General features: G+C 51.2%; 3 protein-coding genes across 3 annotated transcripts in view; 1 reads left to right on the top strand and 2 right to left on the bottom strand.

Moving 5' to 3' along the window:
• Positions 1 to 229: 229 nt before the first annotated feature.
• dcbld2 (discoidin, CUB and LCCL domain containing 2) lies at positions 230 to 7,184 on the top strand (the record flags this gene model as incomplete). Its single annotated transcript, XM_067256696.1, is given in 18 exon segments — positions 230 to 281; positions 368 to 440; positions 2,194 to 2,327; positions 2,650 to 2,690; positions 2,813 to 2,848; positions 2,851 to 3,027; positions 3,128 to 3,282; positions 3,619 to 3,665; positions 3,667 to 3,708; positions 3,710 to 3,762; positions 3,910 to 4,042; positions 4,258 to 4,353; positions 4,516 to 4,565; positions 4,674 to 4,718; positions 4,721 to 4,760; positions 4,762 to 4,805; positions 4,902 to 5,030; positions 5,033 to 7,184. Coding segments are annotated over 18 exon segments (1,646 nt in total), but the record flags the coding sequence as incomplete, so codon positions are not given.
• A 608-nt stretch (positions 7,185 to 7,792) lies between these two features.
• Positions 7,793 to 11,432, bottom strand: tmem30c (transmembrane protein 30C). The gene is made up of 7 exons (XM_067256684.1): positions 10,770 to 11,432; positions 9,919 to 10,035; positions 9,655 to 9,762; positions 8,810 to 8,900; positions 8,562 to 8,711; positions 8,157 to 8,369; positions 7,793 to 7,980 (listed from the first exon to the last, which is right to left on the bottom strand). Exons 1-7 carry the CDS (start codon positions 10,965 to 10,967, stop codon positions 7,793 to 7,795), a joined length of 1,065 nt encoding a protein of 354 aa, XP_067112785.1. The 5' UTR covers positions 10,968 to 11,432.
• Positions 11,433 to 11,574: 142 nt separating this feature from the next.
• The window catches only part of cmss1 (cms1 ribosomal small subunit homolog), a 28,168-nt gene continuing 12,463 nt past the window's right edge, over positions 11,575 to 27,279 (bottom strand). Inside the window, exons 2-10 of the mRNA XM_067253274.1 lie at positions 14,089 to 14,276; positions 13,909 to 13,980; positions 13,479 to 13,614; positions 13,152 to 13,211; positions 12,955 to 13,057; positions 12,799 to 12,859; positions 12,605 to 12,692; positions 12,274 to 12,362; positions 11,575 to 12,083 (exon numbers count right to left, since the gene is read on the bottom strand). Of these exons, the coding sequence (XP_067109375.1) occupies positions 12,000 to 12,083; positions 12,274 to 12,362; positions 12,605 to 12,692; positions 12,799 to 12,859; positions 12,955 to 13,057; positions 13,152 to 13,211; positions 13,479 to 13,614; positions 13,909 to 13,980; positions 14,089 to 14,276 (881 nt within the window). The 3' untranslated portion in view covers positions 11,575 to 11,999. The remainder of the gene's footprint in view (positions 12,084 to 12,273; positions 12,363 to 12,604; positions 12,693 to 12,798; positions 12,860 to 12,954; positions 13,058 to 13,151; positions 13,212 to 13,478; positions 13,615 to 13,908; positions 13,981 to 14,088; positions 14,277 to 27,279) is intronic.

Below are 27,279 nucleotides of genomic sequence, written 5' to 3'. Positions count from 1 at the left end.
ATGGTTCTGATGTGAGGGGGGTGGGGGGGGGGGGTTAAGCCACAGAAGTTCCATCTACTGTAGTCATGTGGTCAGTGTTGGTCTCTGGCCTGTTTCTCATCACTGTGGAGGCTTGCAGTCAAGCGGTCATCAGTCATGTTTTCCGTCTTATGCTGACCATATCTGTGTGTGTGTGTGTGTGTGTGCCAGCCAACTCTGCCATTCTGATCCACGTTTTGTCTCTCTGCAGACCTCATCACCTGTCTAGACAAAGGAATACACTTCACAGAGGCTGAATATAGGTACCTCCATCTGCCTGTGTCTGTCTCTCTTTCTGTGTTTGCATACACACCTGCCTGTATAAAGACGTGTGTCTTCTTCACCACAGCAAGTACTGTCCTGCAGGATGCCTCGCGTCCACAGGGGAGGTGTCTGGGACTATACCTCACGGCTACAGAGATGTGAGTACTCCACCGTGCGTGTGCGTCTTGTCTCTGTCTGCTTCTGTATCTATGGAGGTTAGTCATTGTGTCAGACACAACGTTTTCAGGTGATTCACTCTGAAACTCACCCCCCTCAGACAAGCGCACACACACACACCCACCAACCTCCGCTTATCTCCGCCCACTGCTGCCTCACAGGAACAGTTGTCCAATCTTTTCTCTCTCTCTCTCTCTCTCTCTCTCTCTCTCTCTCTCTCTCTCTCTCTCTCTCTCTCTCTCTCTCCTCTCTCTCTCTCTCTCTCTCTCTCTCTCTCTCTCTCTCTCTCTCTCTCTCTCTCTCTCTCTCTCTCTCTCTCTCTCTCTCTCTCTCTCTCTCTCTCTCTCTCTCTCTCTCTCTCTCTCTCTCTCTCTCTCTCTCCTGTAATTCAGTCCTGTGTAAACAGGGCCCCCTGGCTAGTGGTGTGCGTGTCCCTGACTGATGACCTCACAGTGGTCCGGCTGTGTGTGTGAGGTCACGGGCCCCCCCCCCCCGCCCGAATCCATGGCTGATGACCTCATGCTTGGGAAGGTCAGGAGGAGGAGAGGTGGGGGAGGTAGTGTTGGAAAGGTGGAGATTTTTGTAGTGGAGAGGTGAGAGATTTGGTGGAGAGGGAGAGGTGAGCTAATTGTTTGGCCGCTGGACCTGACCACTAATCCACTCCAGCTGGACACGGGTGGAGTGTGTGTGCGCGCCTGTGTGAATGAGTGAGTGTGTGTGTTAGCACCATGCACCAGTGTCTACGTGCGTGTGTGTTGCAGGGAGAGGTGTCTGTGTCAAGACTGTGTGTGTGTGTGTGGATGTGCTGTTGGAGATGACACTCCTATAGCAGGATTGTTAATCCTCCAGCCTCTTAGTCCACCACACCCAAACACTGCTGTTACCATGGACACGTGAGGTGTCCGGCACCACAGCCAATATCAGGCAGGGTCACCCCCAACACCCCTCCCCTCCCCACTTCCCCCACTCCCCTTCACTTCCTCCTCCATCCTTCTATCCCTCACTCTCTCCTCCTGGGTCTGCTTCACGAGCCCCCCTCCCTCTGACCATGTCTCCTTGGATGGTGCGAGTGTGTGTGTGTGTGGTCAGCTCTGAGAGCTGGGGTGTGGTGGTTTGAAGCAGGGCTGTGTGTGTGCATGCAGGGGCTGTGTGTGTGTGCAGGGTTCTGTGTGTGTGTTTGTGGTTTGGTGGTGCTGCTTCGGATGTGGTGTGTGTTTTTGGGAAGGCTTGACAGCCGAGAAGCCAAGTGTTTCCCAACATGGGTCGTTTCTGTGTCAGCCACAGTGTAATCAGCTGTGAAAACCTTTTGAGGCTTTTCCAGAGAAAACCATGACCACTTCACTAGCAGCCCAGCAGCCGGAATGAACCAGCTCCAAGCATGTAAACACATATTCAGCTGAGGTGTGCTTTGGTTGGAACAGGGCCTCAAGTGTTCCCATCAGACTGGAGCTAACAGCTTGGCCCCTCTGTGCTCCAGTCCTCTCAGGGCAGGAAGTGACATCACTGTGACTCATCTCTCTTATCTCCTCTGTCTGAAGGCTAAGAGGGTCAAGGCTGGCTGCCCTCTCCTCTCTCTCTGTGTGTCTCTCTGTGTGTTTGTGTGTCTAATCTCTCTGGTCTCACTGTGGAATGTTAATGATTATCTCTGACAGTCTCTGATATCCAGACTGTCTCCTTCTGTCCCGTTCCCTTTCTCGCCGTTGTTATTGACTTCTCTCTCCTCCCCTCTCCCAGTCTTCTCCAGTGTGTACAGCAGCCATCCATGCAGGCGTGGTGTCTGACTCCCTGGGGGGTCAGATCAGTGTGGTCAGCAGTAAGGGCATCCCTCGCTATGAGGGCTCGCTGGCCAACAACGTCACCTCCACTGGGTGAGCATATCTCTCTCTCTCTCTCTCTCTCTGTCTCTCTGTCTCTCTCTCTCTCTCTCTCTCTCTCTCTCTCTCTCTCTCTCTCTCTCTCTCTCTCTGTCTCTCTGTCTCTCTGTCTCTCTCTCTCTCTCTGTCTCTCTGTCTCTCTGTCTCTCTCTCTCTCTCTCTCTCTCTCTCTCTCTCTCTCTCTGTCTCTGTCTCTGTCTCTGTCTCTGTCTCTGTCTCTGTCTCTCTCTCTCTCTCTCTCTGTCTCTCTCTTCAATCTTTATTTCTAGTGTTGCTTAGCTTGAGTCCTTATAAGAGTCTCTCTTTCTCCCTACAGAGGCCCCTTGTCCAACAGTCTCTTCACCTTCAAGACGAGTGGTGAGCTCAAACATCTTCATACATAAATGAGATTAAATTAAACTCCACTGATACTTATACATTCAAACCCTACTACCACACTATTGATTTTCTGTCTCTCCCTCTCTCCCTCCCTCGTTCAGGTTGCTATGGGACGTTGGGTCTGGAGTCTGGTGTCGTCAGGGACTCCAGCTCTCTGCGTCCTCCATGTGGGAGTGAGCGACGTGATTGGCCAGGCCGGGGGTGTGGGGGCCGTCCAGGGCGCGTCTTAAGAAGGCGGGACTTCCGTGGGCGTCGGCTGTTAGCGACCAGCAGCAGTGGCTTCAGGTGGACCTGAAGAAGGAGAAGAGGATTACAGGTACACACACACACTCACACCCACACACACAGGCGTATCCATATGAACATCCACCCAGATATGAGCTCATCCACTCCTGGTCTTCCTCCTCCTCCTCCAGGCATCACCACCACAGGCTCCACCCTCCTGGATTACCAATTCTATGTGTCAGCCTATCGGGTCCTCTACAGCAATGACGGACAGCACTGGAGCACCTATCGGATGCAGATGGCACTGTGGACAAGGTGAGAGGAAGCGCTCTCTAGGCGGGTAAGGGTGGTGGTGGGGGGGGGGTGGAGGAGGAGGAATGGATCCCTTCATTTCCATGGTAACCTACATTGATTGTGGCTTTTACTGGCAGGAAGTGGATGATGTCAGCTAGTGCATCGGTGGTTTTGGTTAAGTGCTGCTCTAGGCAAAGTAACTATAAATATGGATGGGGCTAACTGGCTGGCTGCTGACATGATGGGCATGCATTAGGTCTAGTGAGTAGTTCGGAATGTATTTCTGTATGTAGTCAGGAGAGCTGTGTTCTTGCTGTGTATTTGTGTGTTGTGTGTAAAAGTGATCTTGTGTCTCCGTGGTACCAGAGTGTGTCTTGTTGTGTTCCAGGTCCTCCAAGGGAACACCAACTACCTGCAGGAGGTCAGAACGACTTCATCCACCCATCGAAGCGCGATTCGTCAGGATAAGCCCTCCCACTGCACCAGCGAATTGCCCTCAAGATAGAGCTTCTGGGGTGCCAGATCCACGCAGGTACGCAACCAATCACACAGCAGAGGACAACCCAACTGTCCAATCAGCAGCTAGGTCATACCGATGATATCCACATGCTTTTGGCTTCCTCTCTGCTGGCCTCTCACTTCCTGTTACCGTTCTCCCGTCTCCTCTCCCATTGGACAGCGAGGCCGCGGATCTTCCAAACCCCTCGGCTGGCCCCGCCCCCTGCGATAACTCCCGCCCCCCCTGAGGGTGACAAGACCACACACACCCCCGACATCAGGAACACCACCATGCCCCCCCCGCACCAGCAACGGTAACACCAGTCATCACCAAGGTTACAGTAGAGCGCAACAATATAATCTAGTGTTCTGTAGTCAGGTACAGTATCAGATTTGAACCTGTGATCTCTTGAGGTCAAATGCTTTACTGCTGATCTATACCGATCCATGCAGAGGAATGCAACTAATGGTTATCAGAGCTAGAATGTTAGAACATGGCTCATCTTAATGGTGATGATTTTGTTCATGCAGACGTCGCCTTGGCAGCAGTGCTGGTCCCTTCTGTGGTCATGGTGCTGACAGCCCTCAGCCTGACCGTGGTGTGCACCTGTCACTGGAGAAACAGGTCAGAGCTACACCAACCCCAACATGACCACACGTCAGATTACCAACATGACCACCAACACACATCAGATTACCAACATGACCACCAACACACATCAGATTACCAACATGACCACCAACACACATCAGATTACCAACCCCAACCGTTGTCGCATCTTAACAGGAAGAAGAGTTCGGAGGGAACATATGACCTTCCTCACTGGGATCGCACAGGTACACACACACACACACACACATAAGATGGCTGTGTTTGGTTGGGATAGTGTGTGCTAACACGTGCGTGCGTATTTGTCCGTCTGTGTGTGTGTGTGTGTTTCCCAGACTGGTGGAAGAGCATGAAACAGCTGCTGCCCTCCAAGATGGCGGAGGGGAGGAGTCAGTGCGCTACAGCAGCAGCCAGGTGGGGCGCTCAGAGCAGGGGGGCCGTCCCTAGGCTAGGGGCCGAACCTGCAGGTACACACACACACACTTACTCTCCCACTCTCTCTCACACACACACACATCCACAGATCAACACCATAGCTGACCCCCTGCTTCCTGCCCCCTTAGAGTACGCCCATCCCCTGGTGAGTGGCGTGGTGACATCACTGGGCCCGAGGTCGACCTTCAAGCCGGAGGAGGGGCCAGACCCGGCTACACCCACCACAGACCTGTACGACAAGCCCATGTCACCTGACATATACACGCCTACGCCGAGCCACTTCCTGCCTCCGGAGCAGAGTACGCCACTCCCATCATGATTGACATTGCCGGCCACCTATCAGGAACCTCCTCCTCCATGAGCCAGCCAACCGGTTTTGGCCGTTTCCAGCTTCCTGGGCCGAGGCCCCGCCTCCTGCTGGCTCGGACAGACAGCAGCCAATCAGGGAGGTCCACGTACGACACGCCCAAAAGCACCACTGGACAAGCCACGCCAACCGAGGAGCTCACCTATCAGGTGCCTCAGAGTAGCTCCCAGAAGCCAATGGGACAGAGCTGAATTATGGAGGACCTAACCCCAGCCCTCCACCTCCAGCAGAAGAGAGGATGAGGTTGAGAGGATCATGGAGGTGTGTGGACCAATGAGAGGCCAGGGCCTGCCTCAGGCCTGGTTGCTATGGAGATGTCTGTGCGTATGTGTGTGTGTGTCTAACTGTATGCGTATGTGTGTGTCTAACTATGTGTGTTATGAGCTTGTATGTGCCATACCAGTCCTATCACTGAAACCATAACGTTGAATGTTCACGAAAAGAGAGGAGGAAAGGGAGAGAAGGCGTAATGGAGGAAATATCTCACTACTGTTTCAGCTGGCTCGTTCCCTCTGCCTGTGCTTCAGTTCAGTGTTCCGCGTCAAGCTGTGAGTGTTCTGTGTTCTGTGTTCCTGTGTCGATGTCAGCCCTGAGACGGGTTCCTCCGAGCATGAGGTTCCCCCACGGTACGCTACTATCGCAAGACTGCTGTTCTTCAGCTCCATCTTAGCTTTTATTTTATTTTTACCTAAATCATCTTTTCACCAGATACGGAGCATGTCATAAACCTGTGTTCAAAGTTTATCAATGATTTAATTTATTTTATTACTACTTTGAAACCTTGAAGACCTTGCTGAAACTGGGATTCAGATTCACACTAGGGCATGGCACCTCCTGTGGTACCATGTTCTCTACCACTATCAGAAGAGATGACGTACGCAAAACACAATATGGTTGCACTGTCGTCACGGTAACACCGTCATGGACACCTGGCCTCGGGTGACACCGGCAGGTGGCCAATCAGAAAGGGCCGGTACAGGTTGTGATAGGTTCTCACTATTACATCTAACCACTGCCCTATCAAATTTGCTGACTTGAAAGGTGGAATCCAAGATGGCCGATCAAACAAAGTTGCCCTTTGTTGTGTCTCCGTGGTTACCAGAGTGTGTCTTGTTGTGTAGAGAAGAATGTATGATGTGAGACCAAAACTTTCCTTGTTAACGTTGCTGTTTTTTAGTTGTTAATAATCATTTTGTCCAAGCGTGTCAGTTAGAACCACTGGCAGTTGATTCAGTGTAAGCAAAAGAGTCAAACTACCATGTACTGACATATCTACACTAGATATATATACATCTAGTATAGATCAGTACCAGACTTCTAGAGCCTGGTTCCACAGTTACCAGTCAGTCCATCTCTTACCTCTGCTGCAGCAGATGGGAACAGGCACATAACCAGCCGTTCAGTCAAGAAACACATGACATCACATGGCCAATAAAAACACTTTCAGTTTTGGTTACAAGGAATCTGCATGTGTGTGAATCACTGTCCTTATGCATCTGTCATTATTGTCACCCATATGGACTGATCATGTCGTCAAAGTGTCATGATGCGATTGGTTATGTCTGTGCTTCATCACTATCTGTGTGCAATTAGCTGTGTCTGTACTAGTTCCCCTCATCATCTGTGAGTATCCAAATATGTACGGGCTAGCAGAGAATGAGTTAGCCATCTGTGTGCATGTAGTTATGTCTGTACGGCGGCACCAAGGAGTGTACTGTGTGTTTTGATTAGTCGTGTCTGTTGTTGGGGATGTGCAGGGATCACTTCCTCTCTGTGAGGTCACACAAGTCAGAGGCCCGACAGGAAGTGATGTTGAACTGGTAAAATACTCACAAATATGCATCCCTCCTTCCTCCCCCATCCATGAGGTAACCTCTGATCTGACGCGACGGGAGATGGGAAGACTGTGTTGTGGCCAGTCAGATCTGTGATCTCTCAGGGGAAGGAATCGGGGAGGATGCATCATCAGAGTATTGAAACGGGCCCCGTGTCACCTAACTGTAGCGCTGTCTCTTTAGGCACAGAAATAAAGACTGTTCCAAAATGACATGGTTTAATGAAACGCTGAGCATTCACCCAAGACCCACACATCATCAATGATCACTAGAAAATCATCACATCACCGGAAAACTAGAAATCATAACATCAGGACCTTAGAGCATTGATTCATTTTTTTGGTAGACCAATGGCTGGCCATACAGTACAGTTGGAACAAATTATAACCCTAACAGCAGAAACCCTGTCTGCAGTCATTTTAACATCAGCACACTGCCACCTCCTGGCCAAACAGGGGAACAACAAAAACAAGTGAAGCTGGGAAAAACACCAAAGGGGATTGTTGTCCTGCTTTCGCCCACACATGGAAATGCCAACATGTCCTGTTATATCACATTTTCACAGAAATAATCACTGTCACAGAAAAGGACACTGTGTGAAATGAATTGAACTGCCAGTCAAATTTCCATTCAGCATAATTCCAAAAGACACATTCTTTCCTTAACCTTTTCCATAAAGGCTCACTTTTTCTTTCTAACCATGTTTGTAGGAACGCTCCCTCAGTGCTCACTGGTCTGCCGTCGCCATCATCCTTTTCTCTCCCTGCTTCTGATCATCATCATACATCTCTCCACCTTCATCCCTCCCTCCCCCCCCTCACTCCTCCATGCTCTTCCCGTTCTTGCCGAACTTCCACCAGACCACGGTGAGCACCACGGCGACCAGCAGCACGAGTCCTCCGGTCACCAGGAAGGCGATGGGCAGGAAGCGATTCTGCCCGCCGAACCAGCTGACCGTGGTCAGCACCAGCTCCTTCCTGCCCTGGAAGTACTGCACGGGGAAGTCTGGGGTCAGGGGTCAAGGAGCACACCGATGTCAACGCAGACGACAGGAAGTATATACTTTAGTACTAGCTGACCGACCTGAAACGCAAGGATTCGAAGAACCTAAACAGGCTACCCTGGGGCGACCGTTGGGTATTTCCGAGGTACAGTGCTACAGGGTTATGCTACAAGGATACTGTAGGAGATGTCGATGCTGTAGTTCCCCACAGGCAGGCCCTCGGTGAAGGGGTCCCGTACCCGGTCGAGAACCCCGTACAGCTTTTTGAAGCGCGGGAAGGCTGCCTCCCTCATCCACACGATCAGATCCTCGTTGATGAAGCCGTTGTTGTTGGGCGTGCGAGGGTCCAGCTGGTACACGGGTTTCTGCCAGTATAGAGGCTTGGATGTCCCTGAGGGGGGAAGCAGAAATCCTGTGTCACTACTGATCTAGTAAACATGAATGGAACAGGCGCGTTTGATTCGGCTCACAGCTGGTAGATAATGCTAATCCATTGGTTCCGCTGCAGTGGATTTGACCCGAATCAAGTGCACCTAACCACATGTTCTGTCCACCCCAGCAGTGTGTTTCCTCGGACGCGTACCTTGGAACACCTCCCCCAGGGTCTGGTTCTCCAACTGCGGGTTGCGGAACTTGATGTTCTTGTCGGTGTACCAGGTGATTCCCCGGCGGTACAGGGGGACCCGGGTGGTGGAGGCCCCCCCCGCGGGGTGGTAGTAGAAAGTGAAGGAGTCTGGGAAATAACAGCATCAACCTCATCTTACGACCCTGTGTAAGATATGTAGAATGTGTATGGGTGTGTATGTGTGTGTGAGTATGTGTGTGTGTTACCATTGAACATGCTGTTGGCCACAGCTCCACAGGGGGCGATGGGAAGGCCCTTCTCATCTACCCTGAAGGGAACACAGTAAGCACTGGGGTTCTAGAGAGAGAGAGGGAGGGAGAGGGGAAGGGAGAGAGAGAGAGGGGGAGGGAGAGGGGAAGGGAGAGAGGGAGAGAGAGAGAGAGAGAGGGAGAGAGAGAGAGGGGAAGGGAGGGAGAAAGGGAGAGAGAGGGACCACAAAGCACCAAGGAAAGAAGGGATGATCAAGTTGGAAACAAACGTTGACATTCAACACAGAAAAGCTCAGCACATCCAGCAGGACGGGTCTGAACCTGGACACTGCACCTGGACACTGAACCTGGACACTGAACCTGGACACTGCACCTGGACACTGAACCTGGACACTAAACCTGGAAACTGAACACTGAACCTGGACACTGAACCTGGACACTGAACCTGGACACTGAACCTGGACACTGAACCTGGACACTAAACCTGGAAACTGAACACTGAACCTGGACACTGAACCTGGACACTGAACCTGGACACTGAACCTGGACACTGAACCTGGAAACTGAACACTGAACCTGGACACTGAACCTGGACACTGAACCTGGACACTGAACCTGGACACTGAACCTGGACACTGAACCTGGACACTGAACCTGGACACTGAACCTGGACACTGAACCTAGACACTGAACCTAGACACTGAACCTGGACACTGAACCTGGACACTGAACCTGGACACTGAACCTAGACACTGAACCTGGACACTGAACCTGGACACTGAACCTGGACACTGAACCTAGACACTGAACCTAGACACTGAACCTGGACACTGCAGAGGTACCTTCAGGCTGTTCTTCCTCCCCACCATCTGAGCATCGTCCCGGGAGTCCATGTAGCGCCGGAGGTTCTGGTGGAAGTTGATCAGGCCGTAGTAGAAGAAGACATTACCCTGGGACAGGAAACAGGAAACGCATCATCATCACCATAACACCATTGTTTCTTCTCAACCAAGCTCCAGTGTAAGATCATTTTGAACGTTTGAGCATATAAGATGTTAAATAAATGAATGTGTAACAGTGTAAAGTAAGGTAGCTCGGTGCAGCACCTTGAAGGGGGTGGTGATGGGGAACGCCACGGTGCAGTTGCAGTTTTGGGTCGCCAGGCTGGCGTTCCCTCGCTTCAGGAAACACGAGTCACACGTGCCGGCCTTAGTGTAGTCCAACTGGGGAGGCGGAGGAGAGGGAGGAGAGGGAGAGAAGGAGGAGGGAGAGAAGGAGGAGGAGAGGGAGGATGAGGAGGAGAGGGAGGATGAGAGAAGGAGGAGGAGAGGGAGGATGAGGAGGAGAGGGAGAGAAGGAGGAGGAGAGGAAGGAGAGGGAGGATGAGGAGGAGAGGGAGAGGAGGAGAGGGAGAGAGAGAGGAGAGGAGGATGAGGAGGAGAGAAGGAGGAGGAGAGGGAGAGGAGGAGGAGGAGAGGGAGGAGAAAAGGGGGGAGACATATTGCAGCTTTATCTAGTGACGTCAGACAGGTACCATGGTGCCACCTTCGATCTCCTCACAGCTTCTTTCTTTCTTTGACTTTTTTAGCTTCTCCCTCTTATCTCTGTAGCACGATAAACTTCAGTGCTATACAGGCTGTTTCACCAGAACTACATACCTGAATATCAACCTTTGTGTTTTAGCAAACAACATTCAGACAATATAGTGAGAAACGGAATAACAAAAAGCATGGTAAAATAGCTCCACGATATCCCAACCATTTAACAAAGACGATTCTCATCCTGACATACTTAGTTTCTGAGCATTTTATTTATCTGGCATGTTAAAAAGGCCAAAGATCATTTGCTTTCACATACATACACACACACAGCCACCCTCAGTCATCATAATCCCCCCCCCACACACACCCCTCCCTGCCCCCCACCCCCTCCCCACCTCCCCACAGGCCAGCCTCACCTTCAGCTCCTGTGTGTTCTGCACGGTGAGCAGCAGCCAGACCCCCAGCAGCACACACAGCACAGCCATGCAGTAGAAGAAGGGCAGCACCGTGCCCGGCGTCAGCATGGGCGACCAGGCCGGCAGCCTCTGCTGCTTGAAAGCAGAGTTATCGGGCCTCCGGGCCAGGGGCCCCACGTTGGCCTTGCTCTTCCCCATGGCCGAGGGCAGGGGCCGGGCTGCTGGAGAGAGGGAAGTGGAGGGTGGGGGGTGGCTGGGTCAGGCTGGAAGGGAACCAGCAGGCTTGGAGCAACAGTGATCCTCTCTCTTTCTCTTCTCTTCCGGAGGTGTTTTCTCTCTCTGTTCCTCTCCCTCGCTTTCTCTCTGTCGTGCTTCCCTGCCTGGGAACAGATTTTACCCAGCAGGCTTTGCTTCGGAGACCTTTGAGACCGCCTGCTGGCTGTTACTCATTAACCACCTTCCACCCCGCTCCACTTCACTTCCTACCTCTCCCGTCTTCTTCTCTGTTTCTGTGCGGTTGCTCCTCTTTCTGTCACCACTCTTATAGATTTCCTCCGAGAGACTCGCGCGTCCTTTCCACTCTTATCTATTTACGTTAGTCAAGAACTTTTGTTTGTAATCCGAGAGTTTGGGAAAATACTTTTCTCAGCCCTGCTCTGAACTCTTCCTCTAACGCTCCTCTGCAGTTTCAAACAGGATGTTGTGATAGATGGGACTTCCTGGTGGGCGAGTCAGCTACAAGCTCACAGGCTCAGTGGGAGGGGCATCCCCCCTGGGCCTGGCAAACAAACACAGGGAACTTGGCTCCATTCAAAATAACTTTATTTAACATTGTCACACACGGGAGGGGGGGGGGTTCAAGTACAAACACAAGGAGAGGGGACTTCAGGAGGTCTCTGAGAGCAGAGAGGACAACAAGACAAGCTTCCTGCGGAGTCAGGGAGAGGCCAGGGCAGGGAGAGGCCGGGGCAGGGAGAGGCCGGGGCAGGGAGAGGCCGGGGCAGGGAGAGGCCGGGGCAGGGAGAGGCCAGGGCAGGGAGATGAGGGGGATGAACACAGTTTTGTTTGAAGTAAACAATTCATACGTCCAGAGAGGCTAGAAGGCAGGCTGCACGCCTCACTGCACTTTGACTGTTTAAAACGATTCGTTAAGTTATGTGTCAGTGTGTGAAAACGGGGGAGGTTATGGCTGTGTGTGTGAGTGTACAGATGTGTGTGTGTGTGTGTGTGTTAGAACAGGCCAATTCTGACTCTGCCTTCCCTGCAGCCGTTTAAGATGCCAGCATCCAGCAGCTTTAGCAAATCAAACTTGATCTGAAAGAGAAACACACACACGTCCACCAATCAGTTGTAACGTGTGAGTGAGTGTGAGTGAGAGAGTGTGTGTGTGTGTGTGTGAGTGTGTGTGTGTGAGTGCTGAGTGTGTGTGTGTGTGTGTGTGTGTGAGTGCTGAGTGTGTGTGAGTTCCTGCTCCCGTCCTGTCCAGCAGGGGGCAGCAGCTCACCTCAGGTACGTCCACCATCCTGCGCTGCTTCTGGTCTCTCCAGTTCCAGTCCAGAACCAGGAAGCGCAGCAGCTGCAAGTTCAGACCCTCTGCAGGGGTCATGGGTCACATACAGAGTTCAGGCAGGGGTCAAGAGGCATCCAAGGTTATATAAAGAGGTCAGATGTATTGGTTCAGCTAAGGGTCCCGTTAAAGGATTGGTTGAGAGATTTAAATGCGAAATTGATACATTTGTCCTACTGTTAACTTGTTTGAAACATGCATGGATGATTTCAGACTTTTGTTTTGTGGTTTTCCAGAATTTTCTAGTCCCCGCCCACAGTGTACCTACCTCTCTGAACCAACGCCTGGAGTCTTCCTGGAGTTCCTACCCCAATGTGAGTGATTTCTCTCTGGAGAAACTTCACCTGCTCTTCCACCTAGATACACACACACACACAAAGAGAGAGAAAAGTGAAGGACTGGGGACAAAAAGAAAAAAGAGAGACTAATTATGCCCATTTTTGGGATTCTATCCTGTCTCACCTTGATGTGTTTTGCAAAAAGCTTCAGGGCTTTGGCTGTCCCCTTGAAGGTGGTCAACTGCCTGTAGGACGCGCAACAACACACACACAAACACACGTTAGGATGCATGAGGACAGTTAGCCAATCACATGCAAGTATACTAGGCCTGGAACCCACTTAATGAGCTCGATGGTGCGGAGGGCGGAACTACAGACGATGAGAAGGACTACAGCTCCCTTCTCTGTGTGCTGCTTCTGGACCTTGGCCCACTTGGGACAAACTGAACAAGGAGGGAAAAAGCGAAGGGGGGAATAAAAACCACGACAAGAAGAAGAAGAAGGGACAAAACATCCTTGAGATTCGATGTGACTTACTCTCTTTCAGGTAGGAGGACAGACTGTGGGTCAGGTCATTACAGGACAGGAAACAGGAATCTGGAAACGACCAATCACAGAGACATTCATCACAGGGAGACTGACCCGTTTAAGTCGATAAGAGGGTCAGGTGTAAATGTGTGGCATGTTGAAAGGTCACGGAGGGGAGAGGTCGGAAGGAGGAGGTGAGAGGTAAGATAAAGATGAGCGGTCAGGAGAGGTGAAAGGTCAGGAGAGGTGAAAGGTCAGGTACAGGAGATTGGAGGAGTGTGGTGAGAGAGGGCAGGTTCTCTCAAGGTTCTCTCAGGTTCTCTCAGGTTCTCTCACCCAGCAGGTTGAGGTCCTCCATCTCGATGACGGAGCGCTTGTCTGAGAAGTGTTCCACCACCAGGTTCTGCAGGTCCACTGGACTGCCCGCTTTGGGTTCTGAAGTCGCTAGAACATCTGTGATTGTCTTTTTCTTCTGAACGCACACACACACACACACACCATCATATATTGCACTGTGATACATTTCTAGGTTTCGATTATAGCAATGATCATATTCATAATTTGATGTCATGTTAATAACCTGATAATGTTAATGTAACTGAATCTTAACCAGAAGGACAACAGATAGTACTAGATGGTGCAGTTGCACAATGGATGATAATTATTTGCCCCACTATTCAGGTGGGGAATGTAATTTCCATTGCAGTTCCTCTTTAAACCACAAGGTGTCTCCAGTGGATCCTCCTGTCTCCTCGTCATGACTCACCCTTCTCTTCTTCTTAGGCTTCTTAGACTCCCCCGGTTCCTCCTCCTTCTCCTCAGAAACAAAACACTCTTTCTGCAGACCAAACCAGTAACACAAGGTGAGCTGAACAGATATTTGCCTGTTTAAATTGACCAGTAATGACGAAAGTGGAAAGTATAAGGAAGGAACTGTCCTCCGTACCTGAGAAGTCTTTTTCTTCTTCGTGGGTTGGTCAGGCGCCTCTGTCGCTGCACTCTTCTTCTTCCTCATCCTCTTCCTCTTTTTCTTCTCCTGAGAGGGGGCTTCTTCTAAAGTCGGTTTCTTCTCCTCCTTCACCTCCTCTTTCTCCTCCTCTTTCTCCTCCTCTTTCTCAGATACATCTACAACATCTAAAACAACAAGAATCAGACAAAATATTGGACCTTTTGACGTTTTCATTTTCATCTCCAAACTCCATTCTGGTCTTTATCCTGGCCGCGCTTCAAATAGCCTAAACATTATTTGAATGAAAGGAGTACAGGATAAAGGCTGGAACAGTGCCAAGACATCAGTTGTCCTGTGATTTAAGTGGTTTTGCCGTAGAATGGCATTTTTAGGGTTAAAGTTGCAGACAAGAGTTTTATGTCAGACTCAGAACCATGGAAGGCTGGTGTTAGCGTCCTGTTTAGGCTCTGTCATCTCCACCAGCCAGTATCAACGGAGAACAAGCCAGAACATCCCAGAATAATCTCTCCTCAGTGCCATTGTCAGGCACAGTCCTAAACGTGTTCATCTTATTTGTCACCATGGAGACAGCTCAACAGTACACAATTAATGGTCACCACGGACACAGATAGTATCAATATATAACTGGTTATCTTTAGAACTGCCCCCCCCCCCCCTCGCAATTTTTCTCCCTCCCTGTCTCTTACCCCCCCCCCACTCCAAACCCCCCCCCCCTCTGTAATTTCCCTCAACCGACTCCCTAAGCCCTCCCTCCCTCATTTTCCTCCTCCCCCCATTCCCTCTCCCTCTCTGTCCCCCATATCTCTTTTTCACCTCCTTTTTATTCTATTTCCTCCTCCAGCTCAGACTCTCTCCTCTTCTGAATCCTACATCAGATCCATCTTCCCCCAGTGCTTTTCTCTCTCCCTCATCCCCTCATCCCCTCTCCCCCCCTCACCTCCCTCCCTCCCCCCCTCATCCCCTCTCCCCCCCTCGCCTCCCTCCCTCCCTCCCCCCCTCATCCCCTCTCCCCCCCTCCCCCCCTCCCCCCCTCTCCCCCCCTCACCTCTCTCCCTCCCCCCCTCATCCCCTCTCCCCCCCTCACCTCCCTCCCTCCCCCCTCATCCCCTCTCCCCCCCTCACCTCTCTCCCTCCCTCCCCCCCTCATCCCCCCTCCCCCCCTCACCTCTCTCCCTCCCTCCCCCCCTCATCCCCCCTCCCCCCCTCACCTCTCTCCCTCCCCCCCATGCTGGGCAGTCATGCTCAGGACCCCCTGGGAAAGGAGGGCAGAGGAGAGCGCCCGCTCATAAATACCTCTGGTTTTATTTCAAACGGGCGCATGTCCTGTCCTGACCTCTGAACACCCTGACTCCTCCATCTAAATCACTATCCACGCCATGAAGACTCTTTTATAAGCATAAAAAAAAGATACCATATATTTTCAACCACAACATTTAGTGTCAACAGATTTCTCCATCTTATTCTGAACTCAAATCTTCTCACCCATAGCAGTTTTACCCCGTGTCAGAGCTTAAGATGTAAGATATAATCTAATACCAACAATTTCCAGGACAGCAATAATTCTCTACAGGATTTAACCACCTTGTCCTTCACATCTCACACTTGATGCCATCTGCTTTCTGTAATGCTGTAATGTAATCACTTAGCAGACACTTTCATCCAAGGCAACATGCAGGGGGATTTGAACCTGGGACCTCTCGATCTGCGGTCAAATGCTCTACTACTGAGCTATCCCCATCCCCTTTTGGGTTACATGGATCTTCAGTGTTAAATAACGCCAAATAACTGTTAAACATACAAAAACATAACTGAAGATGAGGTTTATCGTCAACTACACTGACAAGATTATCGGATTCCGCTACTGCTGATTGCCTGTCATCCCAGACTGCTTCATGCAGACAGACTGGGTGAGCTGTGTGTGCAGCGGAGGGCAGCTCTGGGGGGTATATTGGGAGCAGGTTCGTACAGGCGTAGTGTTTTTAGCTTCAGTGTGTACTCCCATGGGACAGGGCTCATAGCTGGAGAGTCTGGCATAGCTGTTACTGACGAGCATTAGCTAAACATGCAGCTCAATATACGCCAATGACAAACCACACTCAACACAGCACTCCTGCCTGGTGTGTGTGTGTGTGTGTGTGTGTGTAGTCGTTGAGGGGGCGGGGGCACAGAATAGCAGGTCTGTCTAAGTCCCTCTCTGGCCACACCCCTCCCTTCTCTTTCCCATCCTACTACATGGTCATCTCTTTCCACGCATTCACTCCCCCCCCCCCCCCCCCCTCCATCCCCCACCAACACAGTCACCCCCTCTCCCAAGATCACCAGTCTCAGTTCAGAGCTCTCTCCTGACACACACACACTCTCTCTACAGTTTACTCACAGACACACACTCTCATCCGCAGAGAGGCAGAGAGAGGCAGAGAGCGGCGGGAAGGCGTGAGAGAGAAGAAGGGCTGCTTTTCTGGAGAGACAGCAACAGACCGCGACGCAACGTAAAAACCTGGACCTGAGAGATCTTCCTGCTCCACCTGTCCTGCAGGTAAGGCTGCTCCTCCTACCCGTCTGCCTGCCTGCGTTGGCTTGCCTGAGCCCATGTCCTGCATCCAGCTGCTCTGGACCCTGTGTGTCTGCGTTTGTGACTCAGCACAGCCGTGTAACCACGGTGTCGACCTGTAACCGCGGTGTCCACCTGCAGTGTGACGGGTCACCTCTGGGATGTCCCCCAGCAGTACCCAGGCACTGCTGCTCGCTCACAGTTTAGTCAGGACAAAGGGGAGACAAACCTTACGAAGGTTTGTTAAACCTTACGGAGGTTCATTTGGTCCCTGTGTCACATGACCCTCGCCCCTCACAGCTACCCAGACTCAGGAGGGGTTGTACGGGACGTACGGTACCAGCGGCTGGAGAGAGAGCTCGGAGGAGCTGTGAGGATGATGATGATGACCCAGGGGTCGACTGAGGGGCAGCTGAAGAGGGAACAGACAGATGACACGGGTGGGGGAGGGGTTTAAACCCCCCAATCTTAATCTGGTTAAGACCCCAAAGACCACCCTGACAACCTGTCAAGCAGGCAAGGCTGAGGCCTCTGAAGCTGTGTGTGTGTGTGTGTGTTTGATTAGCTGCTGAATCAGCTAATCGGTGATTGATTGTGGGATTAGACCAATAGGACAGTGCACGGACCGTGTGTGTGTGTGTCAGTAGGGTTACTGGGGTCATGGACCGTGTGTGTGTGTATGTCAGTAGGGTTACTGGGGTCATGGAGTGTGTGTTAGCAGAATCCTGGTTTTCCCTGGTGGAATGGTATCACATTTCTCTCTCTCGCTCTGAAGGTGACTCTAGGAAAAGCTCTCTATTAATACGGATGCACACACACACACACACACACACACACACACACACACACACACACACACACACACACACACACACACACACACACACACACACACACACACACACACACACACACACACACACACACACACACACACACACACACACACACACACACACACACACACACACACACACACACACACACACACACACACACAGGTAACAGGCTGACAGATTCCTATGTCTCCATGTAGGTGTAAATCACAGTATCTAACAAAACAGGACCAAGCTGATACACAGCTTAGCACACCTGTCCCACCAGAGCACACCAACACACACTGGAACACACTCAGACACGCACCACCACACAGTAGGATTACACAGCCATTTATCACTCAGGGCCTTGTCTAACACCTGCAAGACCACGACAGAGAAACAGATAGAAACACAACAGATGGACTGAACAGAATAAGAGAGAGAGAGACAGAAACAGAGAGAGACAGACAGAGAGAGAGAGACAGAGAGAGAGACACAGAGAGAGACAGACAGAGAGACAGAGAGAGACAGAGAGAGAGACTGAGACAGAGAGAGAGACATGTCTCTTGTTCACAGCCTGTAAAGGCGTAAATGCTGCACCTTCATGGGGCCTCACAGGGTGGGGAAGAAGAAGTAAGAGATATAGGGAGAGAAAGTGAGAGAGGTCTGCTCTCACACCGTCAGAAGCACATTCAGGTTCAAGTCAAACCGTTGCCCCTAGCTCTGCATGACGGAGCACAGCAAGAACCCAGCCTAATGGACTCTAAACCATGACCCTTCACCCCCCCTCACCTTCCACCCTTGACCCTGGCATCCTCATAGGTTAGCTTGATTGGTTTAAGACTGGAGTGGGGGAGGGGCTCAGAGCTCAGTGTGGCCTGAGATTGGTTCAGGTCAACGAGTTTACAAGCCACTAATACAGAGATCAATCAAAGTGATTGGCTGCGTAGGAGCGGATACTCAGACACTGGGCAGATCCTAATGGCCAATCAATGAGGAGGGACTGGTTATAATGGAAGGTCAATAGCACTGGGTTGTTTTTAGTGGAGATCAATAGATTGGTTGGAGGAGATAGCCCACTGCAACCGGCAGACTTGTCCCCACATGATCCTGGGTATAAGAGGTAGGCTATTCATCCAGCACACACACACGCGCACACACAATTCCCCCCCCCCCCCCTAAAGAGATTATCCCGGAGAGGGGTTGTGGTAGAGCAAACAAGGGGTGGGGGGGTAGAAAGGAAAGGGGTGGAGGAAATAAGAGCTAGAAAGGGGGTGGAGTGCAGATAGGAGAGGGGTAGAGGGGGGTGAGAGGAGATGGTAGACAGGAAAAAGGCGGGGGAGATAGGAAGGGAGTGTGGGGGCAGATAGCTCAAGTGCCCCCTCCAGTAAGTCTTTAATCAGCCCGTAGCTCCCCCCTCTTAGTCTGATAAAACCCCCACTACGACCTGCAGGATTACCCAGAGCCTTCACACCACCCTGAAACTACACACTCCAGCAATTAGACCCCGGCCACGGCCAATCCAATCATCTGCTGGAGGGAAGCAAGGTAAAAAGGGCTCCTCGTGGGATTAGGTCGAGCCTTAAACTCTGCGGGTCTCCATCTAACACACACCAGCAATTAGACCGAGCCCAATCACGCACACGGAAGCAGAGGGATGCAATTGAGCCTAAATTAAATCCAATTCCCTGGCTTTTAGACCGCGAGGCAATGACACTTACCCAACATGCATCCAATCAAACTACCAGGGGAAACACGGATGAAAACAACCCTGTTTCTGCTCTTCGAAATCCAGCAATTACACCGTGGTCTAGATCCTATCAATTACATTCAAGGGGCGATACACATACCAAGAGTGCTGGAGGGGCCAATCAGGCCCTACGAGGTGCCGCGTTTGTGGTTTATGGTCACAGAAACATTGGCTGTGCTGAGAAACACCTAATCCAGTCTCCAGAGAGGCGTTCGAAATCAATAACTCATCTGGGGATGAGAACCAATCGGCAGCCATCGAGGATATCGAGTTTGAACGAGGGTCTAGATGTTTTCTCCTGGATCTGATTGAGCGTGTGCTTCTGTCTGATCAATGTGGCCACAGGCGGGATGGATGACATCGCTAATCGATTAAGTGTGCCTGCCAGTCTTTAGTGAGAACGTCACAATGAAGGATTGTCTGTGCTCTGGGAAGATGAGGTCCAAATGTCATTTTAGAAGTAAACCTGCTAGGAAAATGAGGAAGATTAATGATATCTGACCACTTGTCTCTGACCTCACTACCTGAGTCTAGTGAGTCAATTTACTACCGGAATCTAGTGAATCCCTTTACAGCCAGAGAGTCTAGTGAATCATGGATGCAATTTGATACTGAATTTTACTGTTCGAATTTGAGCAACCTGAATTTCCGAATCTTAAATTTTTGGATCTGAAATTCCTATTTCAATTTAAAAGAGATGAATTCAAAACCAACAAATGTAGGTATGGTTTTCAAAGTCTCTGAGTAAATTTGCTCCCATAAATCACTTTATCAAAGTACAACGAGACGTTTTCTTTCCTAGCTGGAAAGAAAAAAAGAAGACATCCACTTAATGAGGAACCGGCAAAACCAGGTCAATTTAATAGCGGGTCACTGCATAAAAGAGTCAGGTGGCTGAGCGGTGAGGGAAGCGGGCTAGTAATCCGAAGGTTGCCAGTTCGACTCCCGGTCATGCCAACTGACATTGTGTCCTTGGGCAAGGCACTTCACCCTACTTGCCTCGGGGGGATGTCCCTGTACTTACTGTAAGTCGCTCTGGATAAGAGCGTCTGCTAAATGACTAAATGTAAATAAAAACGAGTAACCGTTTAGTCCCTTGGTGTTCAAACACCGGAGTCTTGAACCGCGGCAAGCGACTAATGGGCTCGGTCTAATTTCTGGTGTGTGTTAGATGGAGACCCGCAGAGTTTAAGGCTCGACCTTATCCCACGAGGAGCCCTTTTTACCTTGCTTCCCTCCAGCAGATGATTGGATTGGCCGTGGCCGGGGTCTAATTGCTGGAGTGTGTAGTTTCAGGGTGGTGTGAAGCGACAAAGACGAGCTGGCAGACGAGATGTAGTTACTGCCTCTAACCAGCAGAGGGAGTACTGTTCACACACTGATGTTGTAGAACCACTTGTAGCAAAGCAGACACGCTCGGTTTGACACTCGCCGACCACTCTCTACCACGACACCGATCCTTCCACTTAAAGTACAGGTCACACGTTTTAATAGAGAGCTTGACAAATATTTTGTAGGCACATAGGAAATGCTATGGTTATTTGTGTTGGAGTATTGGTTATTCCAAAATAAGAAGGCACAGCATGGGGAGGGGGGGGGGGGGGGGGGGGGTTTGGAAAGCCCAACCATGCCCATACCAAGTTTCAGTTGTATACAACAGTTGTATATAACTACACTGCCTAACCTGTAAGCTGAATGTCAAGTGTTGCCGTAAGCCTCAACAGTCTATCAGTGTGGCAGACTAAAGGCTACAGCATTTTCTAACATGAAATAATGAACTCCTTTAGCACACACACGCTTTGATCCAAGACGACACACGTGGGTGGGAGGGGGGATTTGAACCTGCAACCTCTTGACGTCCAGTCCCATGCTCAGCCCCTGAGCTATAGCGACCCCTCATGTTTATGACCCGTCCAGTCAGGGCTGGGAGCTGGTATCCTTCACCAGAAGCCATCTACCAGGGAAGAGAGGAGGCACTTGACCTAATGTTCCCTCAGTCAAGCTCATGTCCTCTGGGTCTGAAACACTGCGCTCCCCTCCTCCCCCTGGATGTGTGTGTGTGTGTGTGTGTGAGACAGCTTTACGTCTCACCCCAACTCAATTAAAACGCTATTGTATCTGTTTACACATGTGTTTTCTGTCAGTGTACGTGACAGTGTGTGTGTGTGTATTTGTGCATCTGTTTGTTTGTGTGCATGTGTATATGCATGGGCTTACACTTATGTTTATATGTCTAAGTGTTTGTGAGTGTGTGTAGGCCAACAGTACGTGCGTGTGTGTGTACAGTATGTGTGTGTGGTGTTCGTTCCCAGCAGATTGTTCCCTTCTCTTGAGCTCCAGTACAGCATGTACATTGCAGCACTGGTGACCCCTGACCCCTGTGATGTCATAGAGGCCCATGCCTATGAGGCCTGATGCGCCCTCAGAAGGGGGAGAAGGGCAGAATTGAGAACATTCAGTCTCCCAAAGACCTTCCAAACATCAACACTTCAAAGCAGGCTGCAAAATAACCTTTCGAAAAGCCTTTTTGGGTAGTCATGGAAATATTTATTCCCAGAATACTGCCTGTATATATTTATCTTTGTGTATTTTTAAATTGTGATCAAACCCTCTCTCTCTCTCATTAGAAGTTTGGCGTATAGATGACAAGCAATGCCAAAACACTACAGAGGCCATAGTTAAAGTATCAACCATCATTAAGGTACAAGCTGCCCAATAGCAATCAATCATGTTTTACTGGTGCTGCTTGTCATAACTCTCATTCTCCAATCCTGATTCAGTACTCAAGTGCTTTATGGAGCTAGATTAGTCATATTTTCTAGTAATGGTTTTCTGTAGTCTCTCTTTCTATGGTATTTGCTTTTATGGTTTCACTAATGCATGGCTACACTCATATACAACATGACTAAGAAACCTTCAGTCACTTTAGTAACTTATTTATTTAGAGTATTTTGCCAAAATTACTATTTCTGTGGGTCATAAAAAAATGTTTTCGAAACATTTCAGCGGTTATTTTCCTGGCTGGGAGGCATTCTGACTCTGATATCCATTTAATCTAATTAGGTTGAAACACTAAGGCATGTCCTCTATACATCTTTTCAGTTCTCTTCATTTCAGAAAGTGGGTAATGTGGAGCCAGCTAGAGAAGAAAACAGCCTGCAGTGAATGTGATGTCATGAGATGTGGAACTCTAGCCTATCGCTTACATTTCAGAGGGGTGATGTAATCCTGCGTGTTTCTGACTTGACACAAGGTCACTACCTGGATGAGAGGAATCTCACTCCTGTATAAGGTGTGTGTGTGTGTGTGTGTGTGTGTGTGCGAGCGCTTGTCATGTACTCTCACACCTCACTAACACGCTTGACAATTCCTCAGACAGTTGGTAGAAACGACATTCTTCTGCAGGTTTGGATTGGTTCCACTGCAAAGATGGAGGGAGAGAGAGAGAGGGAGGTAGAGAGAGAGAGTAGAGAGGTAGAGAGAGTGTAGAGTGATACTAAATATCCCACAGGGTTGGTGGGAGGGCAGGCGGGCGGGGGGGAGATGAAGCTGAAAGAGAGCGGTAGAGAGAGAGAGAGAGATTGAAGACAGCGCTAACATGTGAGATGGCGTTAATAAGGCCCTATCAGAGCCCAAAGAAGAGACGGTTCTTACTGCAGCACTGACCTGGCACACCTACTCACCTGCCAACACCAGGATCAAGTCGAACACTAATATTTACATCCATCCTTCAGCCAGACTCCTCCGAAACAGAAGGAGGGATGTTTGGAAATGTTACATTCTCAGGTCACCCCCTGCATCATCCAAGATTCGCATATTTAAAAATAACTTTACTGGTTAAGTCCTTGAGTACATCAGCCTTTTAACTGCTTGTAGCTGGCGGCTGGACTGTTTTAGTAAAGCCTGGATCGTGTTACTCAGAAGAGATGGAAGTCTGAAACCAGGGCCGGTATGTTCTAGAAATCAGGTGCATAACAGCTTGGGACCATCGGACACATTAACAAGACTCTAAAACCTACAAACCCCAGACAGATCCGCTCGAAAGTGTGTGCCGTTTATTGTGGTTGAGGTGTGTGTGTGTGTGGTGAGCTGCAGACAGCTCTGCTGCATCTCACCATGCTGATTCCTTGCCAGGGTGAGGGTTGGGGTCAGAGGGAAGGATCATGAAGCTGGATGGAGATGTGCCCATCACTGACCTCCACAACATTCAAATCAAACATCGAAACATTTCAGTTTCATCCCAACAGCGAGGTGACACAATACTGATGACACGTACCACTTAAACTAGACCCCCCCTCCCCCTTCCACACCACCGTCCCCCCCCCCCCCCCCCCCCCATCGGTTAAATGACCAGGTGTACGGTACAATCTGCCTTGGCCCCAACCGGGGCCAGAACCACCGTCTCCCTGCCAACACCCAGAGCCAACGGGATTCCACATCAACCCTGTGATTTACAGAACCCGTCTCCGTGCCAACCAGGCCCTGGCACCAGCAACCAGCACCGCTGCTAGACCCAGCCAAGAGGGCACACTGAAGTGGGCGCCCAGACCGTTAGCAAGCTAATGGGGGTAGGCGTGGGCAGAAGGCGTGGGCAAAAGGCCTGGCATTCGAGAGTGGGGAGGACTGGGGGAAAAGGGGGGGGGCCGGGAGGGCATCTGACCAGACCAGGGGGGGTTTGACATGTTTAGTGTGCAGGTTGTTAAACTCTTCAGGGGTGGGGCCTGTTGGGAGAATGAGGCAGGGTATTCATAGGCTGCCCTCCTGATCTGGCCGTGGTGAGATGCCATCAGCGGGATATCGTGTGTGTGTGTGTGTGTTATTTCAGACGTTATGAGAGACATATAAGGTGTGTACACTGAGACCATATGGATCATATCAGATGTGAGAGAGAGAGAGAGAGAGTTAGAGCCGTTAGTACCTTGCCGTGTTTTTATTTCTAAGTGTTAATGGTTTCCACTCCCAGGGCTGCCCGTGTCCTTCCTTGCAGACGGGGCAGCCAGGGCAGACTGGCCAGACGTGGAGAAACAACCCTGGGTGGGTTAGAGGAACAAACACAGGGAGAACGATACAGAAGGGAAGAGAGGAGAAGAGAGTACAGGAGAGAGGAGCGGAGGAGAGTACAGGAGAGAGGAGGGGAGGAGGGAGGAGAAGAGAGTACAGGAGAGAGGAGGGGAGGAGAGTACAGGAGAGAGGAGGGGAGGAGAGTACAGGAGAGAGGAGGGGAGGAGAGTACAGGAGAGAGGAGGGGAGGAGAGTACAGGAGAGAGGAGGGGAGGAGGGAGGAGAAGAGAGTACAGGAGAGAGGAGGGGAGGAGAGGAGAGTACAGGAGAGAGGAGGGGAGGAGAGTACAGGAGAGAGGAGGGGAGGGGGCGAGGGAGGAGAAGAGAGTACAGGAGGGAGGAGGAGAAGTGAGGAGCATGAGTAGAGCTTAGCTCATGAACTCCACACCTCCACACAGGCATGGTGTGTGAGTGTGTGCCGTGGACTGACGTCCGAGGCAGGGGACCCCAGGAGGGCGTCCAGGCCGCGAGCTAGCAAGACCTTATAAAAGGCGCTCGCTGCTCCTGTTAAAGCCTTTCCCATTCCTCCTTCCATCGCCATGAAGGTGAGGAGACCCAGACAGCTCCATCTGTCTTTGTGATCGATGCAGAGAGGATGACTCCACAGCAGGGGGCAGCTGGGGCGCTCACTTCCACTCATGTACGCTCGCGTTGAATCAAACGCTTTCAGGAGAGGGAGACAGAGAGAGAGGAGAGAGAGAGACAGAGAGACAGAGAGAGAGGAGAGAGACAGAGAGAGAGGAGAGAGACAGAGAGAGAGAGAGAGAGAGAGAGAGAGGAGAGACAGAGAAAGGGATAAGGAGAGACAGAGAGAGGAGAGTGAGAAGGAGAGAAGGAGAGAGAGAGAGGAGAGAGACGGAGAGAGACAGAGAAAAGAGAGAGACGGAGAAAGAGACAGAGAAAGAGAGAGAAGGAGAGAGAGACAGACAGAGAAGGAGAGAGAAAGAGCGCTTGAGCACAGGAGAACAAAGGGATGAGGTCATACTTCATGTTGTGAACTCGTCCCTACAGCCTCTGCTTCGAGGCCTAAATATGGGGAGAGGGATGCCAAGCGAGGCTGACAGCTCTGGCTGACGACCCTGCAGCAACCGGCTGAGGTCAGCAGCGTTGTCGATGACAGCACACAAACATCGCAACATCAAGGGGCCACACAAGCCTGTTTCCAAAAGCCATACAGAACGCCCTCCCCTTCCCTCCCTCCCTCTCCACTGCCCAGAGGACGGTCCTCACATCTGTGCCAGGCGGGACTTAGCCTATGGGATGACATCAGGATGATAGAAGCCGAGAATAAGCAAACATAATCACGACTATCTCCTTCACTCGCACAAACTGTTATGACAGGCAGCTTTAAAGAGTTTATATTAGCCGAGCGTAAACCCGGATGATGTCATATCGTGTGCGCAGTCACCACTTTACACACTCAAGTCACCACTTTACACACTCAGCCACCTCACATTCATTTCATCCACTACGTGGGCCGACTCCCAATAACCACCTCTCCTCTTTTCTCTCTGTTTCCCCCTCCTGTCCCGTTCATCTCGTCCTCTCTAGGTGGGTCTACCCAGATGCCATCCTGTAGCAGCGACCCCCCACCTGGCTGTCCAGACCAGGGGAGGACCGTGGGGTGAGGAGGCACCCCCAGGTCCCCACCCCCCAGGGCCCCACCCCCCAGGGCCCCACCCCCCCGCAACGACGCCAGTGGGTGGAGCGGGAGGGAAAGGCCGAGAGCTGTCCAGCGACGACCTCCTGTTCCTCCTCAGCATCCTGGAGGGAGAGCTTCAGGTGAGACGGTCCAACCACACACAGCATGCTCATGTTCTTAGGTCAAACCGTGGCTCGGAGGTCACTTCCTGCGTGGCTCGGAGGTCACTTCCTTCGTGGCTCTGAGGTCACTTCCTGCGTGGCTCGGAGGTCACTTCCTGCGTGGCTAGGAGGTCACTTCCTGCGTGGCTCTCCAGCCCATGGGAAAGCCAACGACTTCTCGGAAGGTTCGCAAGATGAAACCAACCGCACACCAGCACCAGCCCAGAAGCAGGGTTACATAGCCGGGGAGGGGTCAAGGGTCAGGGGTCAAGGGTCAGGGTTGAGGTGTTTTTACATCCCTCCAGTCAGGATCCCATCACCACAGGGATCTCGGGAATGACATATCTTAACTTGACCACCCACAGTCGTCCACATGCTCCAGTCAAGAAGAGTTAAAAGAGTAAGGCTTGTCACGTAGAAGAGTACTGTGGATGACTATATAGGCTACACATGCAGACAAAGAGACATTGAATCAGACTCACCAACAGTGGAGCCCAATATGTTGATGACTAAATCCCTCACGCACGCACACACACACACACACACAGCAGCTGGGTATGGAAAATGTGCCAAGATGTTTTCCATCTGCAAGAAGCTTCACTTCCCCCTCTTGTCCTGACTCTCCATCACATGTCCTCCCTTCCGCTGTTCCATCTCTGCCCTCTCCACTCATCCCTCCAGGCCAGAGATGAGGCCATCACGCTCCTGAAAGCAGAGAAGATGGAGCCGGCTTCCCTGGAGGCCCACTATGGCTTTGCCACCCCAGACGAGGCTCTCCGCGCCCTGCAGAGAGACTCACTCCGGCTCCAGGCTTGTGAGGCCCTGCAGGCCCAACGACAGGACGTCTATGAGAAACCCATGGCAGAGGTAAACCCCACACCACCGACAAGAACACACTAAGCCCTAGAGCAGCCTATGGCATCAACTAAACCATTGTGGTAAAGAACGAGAAGACAACCTCCGGCACTCTGAACCCACCGATCTCCATCCCTCTTCCCCCTCTTCCCCCTCCTCCTTCCCCCAAGTTGGAGCGGCTAGCGGGGGCTCACAGGAGGGCGTCCAGGCGCATGCTCCAGCAGCTGCTGGAGGTGGAGAGCTCCCACGGTGGCGCCCTCTGCAGGCTGGAGGAGCAGGAGAGGGAGCACAGGGCCTTCATCCAGAGGAGCGACGACCTCACCAGCCTG

The sequence above is a fragment of the Osmerus mordax genome, chromosome 2 (assembly GCF_038355195.1).
Source record: "Osmerus mordax isolate fOsmMor3 chromosome 2, fOsmMor3.pri, whole genome shotgun sequence".
Classification (NCBI taxonomy): Eukaryota; Metazoa; Chordata; class Actinopteri; order Osmeriformes; family Osmeridae; genus Osmerus; species Osmerus mordax.
This window is presented reverse-complemented; position numbering and strand designations above follow the sequence as displayed.